General features: G+C 58.9%; 2 protein-coding genes across 5 annotated transcripts; one reads left to right on the forward strand and one right to left on the reverse strand.

The window, feature by feature from the left end:
• Positions 1–14: 14 nt before the first annotated feature.
• IDH3G (isocitrate dehydrogenase (NAD(+)) 3 non-catalytic subunit gamma) lies at positions 15–8020 on the reverse strand. Of its 2 annotated transcripts, none has more exons than XM_063083233.1 (12): positions 7884–8020; positions 4734–4775; positions 4124–4221; positions 3599–3711; positions 2349–2409; positions 2114–2246; positions 1701–1834; positions 1329–1431; positions 1080–1226; positions 669–763; positions 528–588; positions 15–223 (listed from the first exon to the last, which is right to left on the reverse strand). In XM_063083233.1, the coding sequence occupies exons 1-12, from the start codon at positions 7962–7964 to the stop codon at positions 122–124; spliced, it is 1170 nt and encodes a 389-aa protein (XP_062939303.1). In that variant the 5' UTR covers positions 7965–8020; the 3' UTR covers positions 15–121. The 2 variants fall into 2 exon arrangements, with proteins under 2 accessions (XP_062939303.1, XP_062939304.1); XM_063083234.1 differs by lacking the exon at positions 7884–8020 and adding an exon at positions 7565–7696.
• On the forward strand, positions 7905–12271 carry SSR4 (signal sequence receptor subunit 4). Of its 3 annotated transcripts, none has more exons than XM_063083236.1 (6): positions 7905–7984; positions 10160–10275; positions 11102–11176; positions 11374–11463; positions 11817–11882; positions 12096–12271. In XM_063083236.1, exons 1-6 carry the CDS (start codon positions 7963–7965, stop codon positions 12198–12200), a joined length of 474 nt encoding a protein of 157 aa, XP_062939306.1. In that variant the 5' UTR covers positions 7905–7962; the 3' UTR covers positions 12201–12271. The 3 variants fall into 3 exon arrangements, with proteins under 3 accessions (XP_062939306.1, XP_062939307.1, XP_062939305.1); XM_063083237.1 differs by lacking the exon at positions 7905–7984 and adding an exon at positions 8079–8381 and having other exon boundaries at positions 10157–10275; XM_063083235.1 differs by lacking the exon at positions 7905–7984 and adding an exon at positions 8213–8381.
• Positions 12272–14977: the final 2706 nt, after the last annotated feature.

Raw genomic sequence — 14977 nt, forward strand, 5'->3', positions numbered from 1 at the left:
GCATGTGACAGAGGTCCAGGGTAAAAGCTCGTTTATTCTGGGGTCTGCCTACCGCACTGACCAGAGTGCTGGAGTGAGAAGGGGGGTTCTGGGAGTGGGTTTCCACGGTCCCAGGGCCAACCTAGGCCTCCACAGCCCGGCCATTAATGATGCGGATGTGGCGGATGATGTCCTGGATGGCTTCGGACGTAGTGCCCTGGCCCCCGATGTCTGGGGTGTGCATCTGTAGGAGAAGGGCAAGCTCGGGCACATCCCAGGCCCCGCCAATCACCCACCCCTACCCCATAAGTGGCCCATGGCTGTTCACGGTCTCCCATGGCTTGCAGGGGCTGGAACTGCCACCAGAAGGGCAGTGGTACCAGCTAAGGCCAGAAGCCCTGCCTTACCTGGTACCACCCTCCCTTGGGGCTGCAGTCAGTGCTGGGTTGCCAGCTCCAGCCCCTCAGACTGGTCGCACTAGCTCAACATGGGCGAGAGAAAGGGAGGCGGGGGTGGAGGGGGCAGGAGGAGGACCAGAGGAGCCTCACGTTTTCATTGTCCATAGACGCCAAGACGGCCTTGCGGATGGACGACGCATAGGAGTGGAGCCTAGAGGAGAGAAAACAGCCTTCAGTCCTCGGGGCCTAGGGCTGGCCAGGGGCCAGCGGCCGGGCACCAGAGCCACTCACTTGAGGTGGTCGAGCATCATGCAGCTTGCCAGCAACGTAGCCGTGGGGTTGGCGATGTTCTTATTGGCAATACTCTTGCCTGTGTTCCTTGTAGCCTGGAAAAGGCAGGACGAAGGACGGGGGGTGGTTCCACTCATGTGAAGTGTCCAGGACAGACAGCAGAGGAGGGGTGCTGGGGGCTGGGGAGGGGCAGGGGGAGAGACTGCTAACCGCTATGGGGTTTCCTTTCGGGGTGACAAAAACATTCTGGACTTGGATAGAGGTGATGGCTGCATGACTCTGGATATCCTAAAAACCACCGAGTGCACTGGGAACGGGGAGCAGCACAGTACACGAAGGGCACCTCCCAAGGGCTGTTAAGGAGACAGACGGCAGGGCTGTCCCACGTGGCACGGTGGAGGTGGCACTCACTGTCTCAAACACCGCATACACGTGGCCATAGTTGGCCCCGGCCACGAGGCCTGGGCCCCCGACCAGCCCTGCGCAGACGTTGTTGACGATGTTGCCGTAGAGATTGGGCATCACCATGACATCAAACTGCTGGGGCCGGGACACCAGCTGCAGGACAAGGAGGGGGCTGAGGAGCAGACTTGGGAGCACCGGTGCAAGAAGCCCAGGGCACCCACGACGGGAGGTGAGAGAGCCAGGCGGGCTAACTACCTGCATGGTGGTGTTGTCCACAATCATGTTCTCAAAGGTGATCTGGGGGTAGCGAGCTGCCACTTCCCTGCAGCACTGGAGGAAGAGCCCATCACCCAGTTTCCTGAGGGGACATGGGACATTGGCTGGACCCATCGCAATAGGCAGTTGGAGGGACAGGGCGTGCAGAGGACTGTGGAAGGCTGAGGTCTAACTTCTAAGGTGTCCCTCAGGGCAGGACAAGCATAATCCTGTTCCACCTTCCCTCAGAGGCAGCAGGGCACACACCTGGGTGTGGCCCCACTGATAGGTGGCCAGGGTCCTAGACCTCAAGTCCCTGAGAGCAGGCCCACGCAGGCTGCTTGCAGAGAGGGTGGGAGGGAGGGGACATACATGATGTTGGCCTTGTGCACGGCCGTCACTTTCTTGCGCCCGCTCTCCTGGGCCAGCTTGAAGGCGTACTCGGCAATGCGCAGGGACTTGGCCTTCGTGATGATCTTCAGGCTCTCCACCACTCCTGCCACACTCTGACAAGGGGACAAAGGACAAGACACCCGTGTCCTGTCAAAGCCTATCCTCAGGGAGCCCACTGGAGAGCCAAGCTGGCTGAGCAAGCTGGTGTGACAGGGTCACAGAGGGAAGCAGCCCTGTCTCTGAGTATTTCCAGCTTCTCCCTTGGGCACGGCCCCCTGCCCTTGGGGGTACACCTCTTCTACTGGTTCCTTAAGGCCTCCCCTCAACACTGACCCTGGCCAAGCTCATCTCAGTGCCCCGTAACCCAAGAGGGTCACCCAGGACTTGCCCACCTCATGCTCCAGGCTGCTGTACTCGCCTTCGGTGTTTTCCCGGACGATGAGGATGTCGATGTTCTTGTGCCGGGTCACTACTCCTGGCAGGCTCTTACAGTGGATGACATTGGCGTAGAGGTCCAGGCTGGTGCTGGGAGGGAAACAGAGAAAGAGGTAGGCTAGGCCTGACTGGCAGCTGGCACATCCCACCCTGGCCTCCACAAAGCCACTGCCTCGTGCACTCGGCTCTCACCGAAGGATGTTGTTTCGGGATTTGTGGGACGGTGGCAGGTTATGATTTGTTTCAATGTTGCCTAGGGAACAGAAACAAGACAAGTTGGCTGGAGACAGGCCCCCAGGCTCACCCGTGCTGCTGTACTCCCTTTCCTGACCCCAGGAATGTGCACCAAGGGCTGTTCTAATAGCAGAGGATGGCTTTCAGCAGCAAAAACACTTCATGGGACACTAGAATGTAACTTCCAACATACATCCCATTAGGGAAGAAAGGTGTGTGTGCTCACTGATGGGTTTCAAGGACCTAGAAGAGCCCTGGGACACAGCAGGCACTCAATCAATGTTCACTGAATGAGTGAGTGAACAAATGAATGCGTGAATGACGGTTGGCAGCTGGCCAGGAGACCCTGCCATTCCATGCCCAGGGTCTGGCTTGACAGAAAGAAACCACTCCTGCTTATTAACAGGCTGGCTGGTCAGGCCAGCGCCAGCAAGGTGACCTTGGCCAGGGTTACTGCCAGGCCTTGTGTTGAGCGCCACGTGAGCCCAGCCCAGGTGTGGGCAGGGGCTGCCTGGAAAAGGCCACATGGCCCTGCCAGGGCACCCAGAGGAAGGGAAGCAGGGGCCCAATAGCCACTGGGAGAAGGTGGTCAGAAGGTGCCAGGCGGAGAGGCCTTTCTCAGCAGCCCAGAGGGCTGCCTGCCCCTCTGACCTCCACCCTGCCACACTGCCTTCGCCCAGAGTGCCTAGGGCACCCTGTGGCCGGCAGGTAGACCCCTCGTGACTACGGGGACCTGGGGCCCTACCTGGGCTCGCCTTTGCTCACACGCTCCTCCCACAAAGCGAGTGAGTGGCTGAAGAGTGCAGGGTGAAGGACGGAGGCAGTTTACCAACCTGGAGCAGACCAAGACAAACTCAGGCAGAGGGGGCAGGCAGAGGGGCAGCACTACGTCTCTGTGACGGCTGGTTTGTGGAGAAAGACTTGGGCGGGGGGCAAAGCTGACCCCAACAGAGAGGCTGCCTCAGGAAGGAAGGAGGAGCAGGAGGCAGCCTGTCCCTGGACAGGCTCACACACAGCCTACTGCCACCAAGACCTCAGAATCATAGCGTGAACAGTCCCACAGAAGCTTCCGCCCAGTCTCCAATACAGGGGTCCTCTCTAGCCAGAAAAGCCCTGAAATCGGAGCCATGGGGCCCCACAAGAGTCAACTTGGAGGTGACAGGAATCATGCACAGTGCCCCATCCTGGCCCCCAGTCCCCAAGCTCACCCTTCAGGGCCACACGGTTCCGACGGATGGCCATGATGGCATTGCGGATGTCCTCTTCATCACCATTGGAGGTCACGTGCACCTCTTCAAAGTCCACCGGCACACACGCATGTCTGGGGCAGAGCCAGGTCAGGGGTTGGCCCAAGGTCTCCCCTGCACCTCCTCTAAGAGGCCTGCCAGGCTGCTGCCCGCTCTGACCCAGCTCTGGCTTAGAGACTGGGCCCATCTGCACCAACTGACGGGGATGCACTTGAACTCCTCAATGCACGCTATTAGTAGGATAGATGCCAACTTCCCTGTGCCCAGGCCAGCCCAGGAGGGGTCAGAGGAACTGGGACAGAAGGCTTAGGCTTACAGTCCCTCCTGCCACCACCTCATCAGGTGCTCGGGCACAGCACCCGCTGGTGGGCTTCTGGGCTCACTGTTCCTCTTAACACACAGTTCTCAGGGCCCCCCTGGCTGGGCCCAGGGCACAACCTTCCCTACGGGGTGAGGCAAAGGGAAGTGGGCCCAGGGGCTCCATACCTGAACACAGACTTGACATGCAACATCAGCTCTGGCCCAATGCCGTCCCCTGGGATCATAGTCACAGTGTGCCGCCCACCATACTTAGCTGACGGAGGCTAAAAGGAGGAGGAAGGGGAAGGGGAGGGCACACCTTCTGGTATCTGCACATGTTCCCCAGCTCGTTACCCAGGAGCTCAAGCTGGTTCCCTTCTTCCCACCAGCATTGATCCCACAGGCTGACCAGTCAAGAGATGACAGCTCTGGACACTGCCATCCCAGACAGGGCTGCTCATCAGGGGCTCCCTGGTTGCAGCAGCCCCCACTCCCACCTGGACTTGAGTCAACCTCAAAGCAACTCCGAGCCCCCTGAATCTAACAGGCAGAGGAGGAGAAGAATACTCACAATTGTTTGTTGCTAGAGGGGACAGAAAGGAAGAAGACACGGATCAGCCAAGGTTGGGGCACAAGGGAAGGGCCAGGGGCGGGTGACCTCTAGAGACCATGCTTCAGAGGGGAGGACCCGGAGGGCCAGGAGCAAAGAGGCGGAGGTGCGTGCACACACACACGTGAACACACACAGACATGCACGCGCACACATGCACGAGCACACACACGGCCAGGTACTTACTGAGTAGATGCTCCTCCGGGGGGCCTCGTGGGCACCTAGAACCTGGCAAAGAGAAGCCAAATGCCAGTGTTTGTCATCCAGCCCAAAAAGTGATGTTGGCAAGAGCTGGCAGAGCTCTCCGCAGGGAAGAGGGACTGTCCCCATCGAGCCCAGCCAGGCCCCTACCCGTGCACCACCCCCCAGTGAACAGCACCCAACAAATGGCTGCACAGCCTCTGTGTCCCAGGACTGGCCCACGGATGAACCACTGAAGGCTGTTCCAACCCTTTCTGCTCCTCCAGTTCTTAGGCACTTTATTGAAATGCTTTTGTGTCCCCCACTCGTTTTTGGTTTTTTCCACTTCTTATTCTTTTGGGGCCAATTATTCCTGCTCAGCAATGTTTGTAATACGAAAAAATTAGCAAACTAAACATGGTACAATAGGAAAATAATTATAACCACTGGTCTAAGACAATGATCATTTTATCGTTTATCATTTTTTCTTACTACAAAAGCAGCATAAGGTCACTGTGGAAAAAGCAGAACAGGGAGATAAGAAGATAGCTCCTGGCCTCCCGGAGACAAGCACTGCCGGGCCCTGGGGAACAGCCCTTCAGAGTTGGAAATCAAAAGCACACATTTAGGGAAATCCAGCCATTTCTGGAAGATTGATAACAGACATCAACCTGTAGGAGGGTTTTCATAAAGGACAGCAAAACTGCTTCGTGACCTAGATGGACAATGAACGTCCCCAACCCCCTGACTGGGAAACAGCCTTGTTTAGTCACGCCGTGCCACACCTGACAGCTTCAGAGCAAAAGCTGCCTGAGCCAAAGGTGCCAGGTGCTGAGAGTGACCCACTGTCCTGGAGCAAAGAGCCTGTGTCCCAGGTCCCTCTGCAGGAGGGCTTTCCTCCCCTCCCTGCTGTGCCCACCTAGGAACACACCCGAGGAAGTAGTGGCAGAGCCAAGGTCCACCTGCCCACTAGGCAGCTGCAGAGCGTTCCAGCCAAACAAAAGCAGCGGCACTATGGCCAGTTTACAAAGAGCAGGGCCTTCCCGGGACAAGTCCAGAAGGCTCAGGTGGAGGCTGACCATTCCTGGTCTGGGTCTGCCTGGCTGGTACTCATGAGGAGCCCACTTGCCTGTGTGCTGGCAGGGCAGGTGTGCCACTCACTGGCCCAAGCGAGGGGCTACAAGGGGGTGGCCACTGGGGGCAGAGCCCCCAGGGTACCTCAGCTGATCTATGTGGCACCTGGACCTGCAGCCACAGGCACACTTGGGACTTTTCTGTCTTCTTTCTAGCACTTACCAGTATCTGGATTTATCTTATTTGTAGGCTCTCTACACAAGTTCATAGAAGGTGGCTTAGACAGCCCTTCCTCCAGGAAGCCTTCCCTGACCCCCTAAGGCTGCTGAGCTGGGCTCCCAAGGCCCTACCCACCCACTCCCTGCCCCCTACCATCTAGGGACATCTCCCTAGGTTACTGCTGCCCTGCTCTCTCCCCAATCCCTATGCCCCTGAGAGCAGAGGCCGTGTCTGTCTGGTCCTCCGCTGACACCCCAAAACCAGCCAGAGCTGGGACAAAAGGAACATTTCCTGAGTGAAGCACATCAGAATATGAAGAAAGACAGGGCGACCAGGGAGACCTCAGTCCAAATCCACCATCCACTACTCGGGATGGCTTCATGTCCTCATCTGAAATGCACAAAATAGAGGCACCTACTTTATTATGTGACTGTTGGAAAGATTAAGCAAGAGGAGGCACGCAAGCTGTGCATAGTCCCTAGCAGGGCTGACAGGCTGTGCTAAAGCATGCAGCCCCCTCACCACATCAGCCCCTCAGGTCGGAGTTTAAGGCTGGCATCCCTGGGGGAAGCAGGGCTGACTCCTGCAGCTCCCAGCAGTAATTCCACCAGGGCTGAACCTCTCCCACACCTGGTCCCTCTGCCAGATGTTCTTTCAGGTTTCGGCCAAAGACCCAGAGACACGTCCAGATAGAGACTTCCCTGACCTTGCTGTACACATGCAGGCCCCTTCCTGCATTGGGTTCCAAAGGCTCTGCCTCACACCCCAGTGAGATACCAATCCAAGGAGCCCGGTATGAGGCAGGAAGAGATATGCACGGGTCTGCATCATCCATCATCCTTTGTTAGTTCCACAAAAACAAAGCGGTCCAGGGTGGTAAGAGCTCCCGTTGAGGGGCTCCTACACTCCATCTTACTGAGGCTTCTTTCTTTGGCACAGCTCTGTCGGATCATGTGCCAATGGTAGCTGCGTGCTTTACCATGAGGTCCCAACTAGCAGGATCCAATCTATGGGGCTCCTCTCTAAGGGCTCCCATAGCTAGGACAATCAGTCTCAGGGCAAGACAGCGCCTGGCTACCAACTGTTCACTGCAGCCCACTCCTGCCCCAACGCTGTACACACACAAGCACACACATAGACGTCAGGGAGAAGACAAATGTCTTCACCAAAAGCCTGCAGGAGCAGGCTTCGGCCCCAGGACCAGTGCTGGCTCGCTGCTGCTTCAGATAGCTTACAACCCACCCAGGACCTAAGTTATCCTCGTCTTAAATGTGTGTAAGGAGAGAGGAATCGAACCTGAATAACCAAGACCCCATACAGAGAATTGCAGAATCAAAGGTCCCGCGGCCTCCCTCCCCTGCCAGCCTCTAATTCCAGGCGCCTGGGGGGAAAGCACCAGGGACTCTAAGAATATGGGAGGGATCAAGGGTGACTGGCAAAATCCGATTCTCCACCTGCCCCGAGAAAGGTGGCAAAGCGGTCCACGAAAAGGAAACCCGAGGAGAAATTGAGTCTGGGAACGGGATTCGCGAGGCGCTAGGAACCTGGCTGGCCGGAACACGTGACAGCCTCAGGAGGGCTCCCACAAGGACACCAGGGAGGTGGCACCCGGCCGCCGCGGCCCACCCTCCTGGCCTGTCCGGAATCCCCCGCCACCAGATGCAGACCCCTGGGGGAGCCTGCCCCGGCCCACTTCGGCCACTCTCCCTCACCGCGGAGGCGGCCAATCAACCCCGGCGTGAGCCCCTCTCCCCGCCCCTCGTGGGACCCACAGCCAATAGGACTCCAGGCTGCTCCAGGAGTGGCTGCCCCACCGCCCCTCAGCGAGCGCTGCGGCCATCCCGTGGCCTGCTTCCCCCTCACCTCCCAAGGGCGGCAGAGGACGGCTGGCCTGAGCACTGCCTTCATAGCGCCGCCGGCGGCCATCACCACCTTCAGCGCCATGACGGAAAGTAGGAGCCGCCGTACGTCCCCACAAGCAGACACCGGTATCGCGAGAGTTCGGCGAAGTCCCGGGGGCAGGCGTGAGCCCGGCACTGCGCACGCGCGCGGCCGCACGGGTTCCCAGGCCCTCTTCCGGCGCCTCGAGCGCCGCCGCCATCTTGGGGGAGGTGCGACGAACTGGAGCCCGGGCTCGGGGAGGGGACACGTCAGTGCCGCCAGCGACGTCACGAGGCCGGCGCGGCCGGCCGGCGCACAATTGGCTGCCGCATCCTCTTACGCGTCGCGCTTCCTCGTCTGCCCCTCGTGTTCGCGGGAGCTCGCTCTCTTGTCCCCTCGGCAGAGAAGAGGCAATGGTGGCGATGGGATCTCTCGGCGCCCTGGCGCTACTCCTGCTGTCTGGCCTCTCCTGCTGTTCAGGTAGCGGCCTGGCCGGAGCTTGTTTCTGGCGAGCCTTTGTCCCACGGCAGGTGGTTCTGGGGGGAGGAGTGGTGCTGGCGAAGCGGAGGTCTGACCCCTCCCGGGGCCCGTCGCTGCGGGCCAGGCCTTCCTTCGAGAGGCAGGTGGCTCGGGGCGCGGCGACCAAAGCATCACACGCACGTTTACCCAGCAGTCAGGCTGCTGGAAGAAACAGCCAAATCTTTCCCTTGGCTGCTTGTGCGAAGAAGAGTCTCAGAGCCTCTACCGTGCTCTCTGCCCCAGTACCAGTAGGGAAGGTGACACAAGTCCCTCGTCCCAGTCCTGGGCCCGGAGGAGGGTCGGACCGGTAGCAAAGCTCTACAGCCCCAAGAAACAGGGCTGGCGGAGAGGAGCCACCTGAGCCGGGGCGTTGCGGGCCAGGCTTCCCTGGCAAGTGAGAGTTAAGGATGAGAGGAGCAGGATGTTCCGTACAGAGGGGCGGAGAGCGAGAGCCGGGCCTTAGGGAGCCAAGGAGCGGAGCGGGGCTTGGGTGCCACGCCGAAGACTTGCTTTTTCTTGAGGCCCTGGCCTATCCTTACCAGGGTCCTGGCAGAGTTGAGCCATAGTCCCATCGATTTCCATTCTAGACAGATTCTCAACACCTGGTGGTGGGGTCGAGCGCTGACTGGAGTCCAGAAGTGTGTTTATGTTTAGGAGGTTGTTGCAGCAGCCAGCACCAGGTCTGGGGGCCTGGACTGGGCAGGGGCTGCACATTCATTTTCCTGCCTACTTCAGGCCACCGCCCTTGGTGCCTGGAACAGTTTGCCAGCCTAACTGGCCTCCCTGCCTCTGCACCCTTGTCGCCCACCCCACAGGATTTCCCCGCGCTGTAGCCAGGGAGGTTTCGAAAGGACAAACGTGGCTGTCAACCCTCCAGGGCTCCACACTGTCCACAGGAAAAAGGCCCAGCTTAGGGCACAGAAGGGCCTGAGGGATCTGGCCTCTGAGAACCGCCCCCAGCGCCGTTCCCTGGCACCTTCCTCCTGCTGCCCAGACCCACAGCCTTCTCTGACTTCCTCAGCTTGAGCCGTCACTCTGCCAGGACACCACTTTCGAAGAGCAGTTGGCTGAGGACTTTCCCGCTTGGGGTAGCACTTGCTTCACGCCCCCTGATTAGGTGGCACCCTTCCTTTCCTGTGGCCCTCTGCGGGCATGGAGATGCCTCAGGCAGGGTCCTTTCTCTCAGGGCTACCCAACTGAAGGGGACAAGTTGTGCTTCTGGATACAGAGCCTCTCCCATTTACTTCCCTTGGGAAACGCTGGGGCAGAGACCCTTTCCCTCATTGAAAGACTCTCTCGGTGTCTCTCCTGAAGACACCTTCAGTAAACTGGGATGTGCATGGCTCTGAATTGAGGCTGGCCTGGCCCCCTGGGCTTCTGGGGTGCCCCAGGCTGTCGTGTGGCTTCCCTGTGGTACATCCAGGCACTGACACCCACCCCACAGACTCGCTTGCTCTTCCTTCCCCACTGCGTCGAGGTCCTGCCTCTATGAAGCCTGCCCTGCCCCTCCCCAGCCTGCCTTCATGCCTGTCCCTCCACCCCCTTGCCACTGCAATTCTGACTGAGCATTTGGCTCTGTCTCCCAGACCGCACCTGGCAGGGGCAGAAGGACCCTGTGTGTCCTTACTCAACAGGGTCTGGGAGGTGGGGCCAGGGCAGTCCCTTCTGCCCTCAGCCCAGCACACATAAGGCACAAGCCAGCTTTGCCCAGGCATCTCTCTACCTCCTCCCCGCAGCAGAGGCCTGCATGGAGCCCCAGATCACCCCTTCCTACTACACCACCTCGGACGCCGTCATTTCCACTGAGACTGTCTTCATCGTGGAGATCTCCCTGACATGCAAGAACAGGGTCCAGGTGAGGCAGTAGGGGTTCAGCCAGGACAGTACCAGGTGAGAGGTGGGCATGGGTGCACCTCACTGGCAGTTGACAGACCCAAGGGCCTGTGTCAACAGAGGGATAATAAGGATTCCACTTCACAGGATGCAGGAGAGGTCAGGGCCCAGCAAGCCCAGATTCTAGAAAGTGTTCGAAGATCATTTTCCTAACCTGCTCGGTATGCTTTGCCTACATGCAGGAACACTGGGTAGACACCCTGCTGTTTCCTGAGTGAGTGTCTGTGGAAGGTGAGAAAGGGCTGGGGTCAGCCCCCCGACTCCTCCATCCCTTTTCTGGCTGCTGTTTGCCAGAGTGTGTATCTATGTGGGGGTTTTGTAAGTTCAAGATTGAGGAGTCATGGCCTCGGCATCTGGCAGGAAGTTCAGCCTTTCTTGGGTACAGCACTCTTTTGATGAAACACCCCTTGGGCAGCTCATTTGGCACCCCCTGACCCCAGCACCCCCTTTGCAGGCTAAGAAAAACAAGAAGGACATTTTGATCATCCCACCTCTGTTCACAGTTAACAGGCTTGCTGTGGGTCAAGTTGGGTCAGGCCATAGGGGAATCTGACCCTATCCCCCTACCAGAAGAGACAGTGATGCGTCAGGGGTGTTGGTTCCCTAGCACAGCTCTGGGTGTTGGCTGGCCGTCCTTTGTAGCTCTTGCACGGTGTCCCTTGCCAGGCACTGCAGCCTCCAACTGGGCCTGGCCTCCCTGCCCTAGCGCTGCTATGGGCAGCACAGTGGGGCCTCAGCCCATGCCCAGAGAGGGAAGAAGGTGACTCTCCCTTTGTCTCCTCACTCAGAACATGGCTCTTTATGCTGACGTCAGTGGAAAACAATTCCCTGTCACCCGGGGTCAGGATGTGGGGCGTTATCAGGTAAGGGATGCCCAGTTTGGGGTTACTGGGGGAGGCTACCTGTCCATGGGCATGACTGGAAGCCTTGGGGTGGCCCAGTTGAGCAGGGTCAGGGTTCATGGACTCAGGGGCTACTGGTAGTGGTAACTGTGTCAGTGCTGGCAGGGCGTCCTCTCGCGTCCACCATGCCCACCCCCTGCCAAATACACCCAACCCAGGTGTCCTGGAGCCTGGACCACAAGAGCGCCCATGCGGGCACGTATGAGGTCAGATTCTTCGACGAGGAGTCCTACAGCCTCCTAAGGAAGGTGAGGATTGCCTGGAGGCCCTCCGAAGCTCGAAGGAGGAGGGGCACCCCTGTGCCTGCAGCGATCTCTACCCTGCTCACCCTGTGGTCCCCTCCCTGGAGCTCTGGCCCACTAGGGGCCGCACTCACGTAGAGCAGGATGGGCCAGGTCGTGGAGGCTCTGGCAGCAACTCACCAGCCAGGCAGCAACTTTCCTGTGCTCCCGCCCCCCCTGTCCCTTCCTCATTTGTCTCTTGCACATCTCTCTCCTTTCCTTTTCCGTGGCTTGGGCCAGTGTTCCTGCCTCTCCCACCCCTTCCCACCCCACCCAGGCTGCCCATTCGGTGCCTCCTGACCCCAGCACCTCCCTTCCAGGCTCAGAGAAATAATGAGGACATTTCGATCATCCCACCCCTATTCACGGTCAGCGTGGACCATCGGGTGAGTGGCCTGGTCCCAGGGGAACAGGAACACACAGCACACCTCTTCTGTTTTGGGGGGGTCAAGGCTGAGTGAAGGTTCTCGTCCTCTCTGCCTACTGGGCCATGATTGGCCAGTGTGTCTTTGGGTCCCTCACGTTGGGTGACCGAAGCTGGCTTGTCCACTTGCCTCCTCTCCACCTTCCAAGCTGGCTTTTAACTTTGTTTCTTGTAGGGCACGTGGAATGGGCCCTGGGTCTCCACTGAGGTGCTGGCCGCAGCAATCGGCCTAGTGATCTACTACTTGGCCTTCAGCGCAAAGAGCCACATCCAGGCCTGAGGGTGGTGCCCCCAGCCTTCCCTCGATTCTTTTCAATAAACACTCGCTGGCCTTCACGAGCACACTCAGGACACAGGTCTCCTTGCTGGCATTGCTGGGCCTTTCCCACAGGGGGAAGAGGCTGGCTTCAGTCTGGAACCCCCTCCCGCCCCCCAGTTAAGCCTTCCCTGTGGTCCCCACGGAGCCCTGTGTCCACCTTCTCTGTGTTTCCTGGTTGCCTGCATGGTTTGAGGGTGGGGGCATGGGTGTCGTACCCTCCTTCCCAGCACATGACCTCTTCCAGCAAACACAGCTCTACCTTGTTCTCTTCTGCCTTCCCCTGGTCCCTGTGGCACAGCGGGGTGTCTCCATCCATCCTGTTGGAGGTGAGTCTTCCCACGGCCAGCCTAGGGAGGGGCCCTTTGACCTTCCTGGCCTGCCAGGAGCTGGAGAGCGGGGAGAAGGGCTGCTCCTGCCATTACGAATCGTATCTGGCCTGGCCGGAGAAGGTGGGGGCCCTTCCCAGCTTCCCCCAAATGCAGAGTCAGCAGCACAGGTCCCACGTGGAGACCCACGTTTGGATCTGTGTTTGGAGCCCTGGGCATGAGCCTCACACCAAAGTACTTCCTAGGCTTGGCTGCTGAGCACAGAGAGCACTCTTGTTCGGCTTCACATCTTGCTAGTGCAGCTGAAGCTGATACATGCAGGAGCTGCCTGCAGTGCACAGCTGCCAGGGGGTCAGTCCCTCCAAACCCTATAGCCCGACCACTCCATGTTACTGCCCAGTGTGCATCCACTTGGCGACGTCAGCTGTACCCTGGAATGCTTGGAAAAAAACAGATTCCTACACCTCTGAGGAGCCTATTGCTCCCTCCTCGTGACCCCTCTCAAACCTGAGCCCTCCGGGCAGAGGGCAGACAGACACCCTGCACATGCTCCATCTCACTCAGGCCTCCCACCAGCCCAGCCCCCAGGTTTGGTGTGTGCTGGGCACCAGCCACTTGAATGGTGTTCCTCAGTGCCGCCTGCCACTGGTGAGGAAGTGAGGGGCTGGGTGCAAGTTTCAGGCAAGCCCTTCCCAGCCCCTTGACCCAAGTCGTTTGCTCAGCTGTGATGTGGTGACAGCGCCTACTCCAGGGTGTCATGAGGGGTCTTTAGGATCAGCTGGCAAAGTCTTGGCACCTGGGTGCTCAATCACCATTGGCTGTTACTGGATAGGAACGTAGAACTCTCTAGAGAAAAAGAGGGGAGACCCAAAACCTACCCAGGAGGGCGGGGGCTCCTCAGTACCCAGGCTGGCTGCCTCGCCTGGGCTCTGCCAGCGCGGCAGTGAGAGGGGCCAGCAGCGGCGGGGGTGTGAGAGCGGCTTTTGACATGAGTCTGTCTGCCAAGCTGAGGAGAGGGGGTCCTCAGACTAGAGGGGAGCCCTGCTTCCCACCCCCTGTTCTTGGGAGGTGGCCTGGGCTGAGGATGACTCTCAAGAAAGGGGAGGCCCCGAGAAGAGCTGGATCCTCACCCCAAAATGAGGTACAACAAGAGAGTCCCCCGAGAACCAGGCCATAGTAGCTGTGCCAGCTGCTGGGATTTCTGGATTCTGGAAAGAAAGCAGCGGCAGTGGCAATAGCTGCCCCCTCACTGCTAAGGGGTAGACGAAGACCATTCTGTGCATTCTGTACACAGCCTGTGTGGGGTGGGTGGTCAGAGCCTACCAGGTGGAAGGTTGGAACAACAAAACAGCATGGCACAGTGGCAGCTGTCAGCCGTCCAGTAACTCTTTTTGGGTCTGGCTCCCCCACCCAACCTGGTGGCAGTGGAACCCAAGTGTGAAGTCGCTGTTCCAGGGCATCAGTAGCAAAGTGTTGCCAGCCCTCCTGGCGCTGCCTCCCCCTGGGCCAGCCAAAGGACTTCTGGCTCTGGGCCCATCTTGGCCCACATCCCATGAGCACTGGAGGGCACCCCACCAGAGAAAGAAGGGTGCCTCAAAAGCCATCAGAGTGAGCCCCCAGCAGCTGGAGAGAAGCCAAGGGAAGTTTGCCTCAGTCTGGTCTCCAATCAGTTCCAGCCAGTTCTCTGAGGCAGGGCCCAGGACCTCCTTGATGGGGATCTCTGTGGGCCGAGTGTCCTTTCCAAGTGGCAGGGAGCTGGTCATAAGAGTTGGGAGGTCCTGAGAAGGGTTAGTGGAAGGAAGCAAAGATCTCTAGCCCCTGCCTCCTGCTCCCGTTCCTGCCACCTGACCAACAAGCCCCTGCTTCCCTCCCTGCTCGCTGCTTTTCCTGGTCCAGACTGCCACGTGACACGCTCGGTGTGGCAGTGAGGTGCGGCCCTTATCGGCCCTTATGACTCAGCCTTCCCGGCAGCAGGATTCCAGGGCTGGGCTTCTGGGGACGGACACTCACCCGCCCCCACTGCAGCATCTTCTCACCTCTGATGCGTCCTCACCCACTTCAGCTTGTGTCTGCTCAGGAGACTGAGTTCCTTCAGGGCAGCACTGCCTGCTCCTGGGGGCGCCAGGCCCTTCCCATGTTGCCCCTGGAGTTATCTTTGGAACTCTTAACACCCACCCAGCACTTAGCAGATGCCCAATGCTTTACTTTGCTGAATGGAACTGTGGGCATTTGGCACTTGGCAGCCTCTTTGACAGTTCCTGAGACAGAAGGGCACTCACAGCCACCCAAGTATTCATCTATCTGGTCAGACACTCCCCAGCACCTTCTATGTGCCTGGCACCATGCTAGGCACTGTGTGGTCCCCAAATGGGGAGGGTAGCGTCTGCCTTGCAGAAGCTTGCGGTTCCTTGC

Source organism: Cynocephalus volans, chromosome X, assembly GCF_027409185.1.
Source record: "Cynocephalus volans isolate mCynVol1 chromosome X, mCynVol1.pri, whole genome shotgun sequence".
Lineage (NCBI taxonomy): Eukaryota > Metazoa > Chordata > Mammalia > Dermoptera > Cynocephalidae > Cynocephalus > Cynocephalus volans.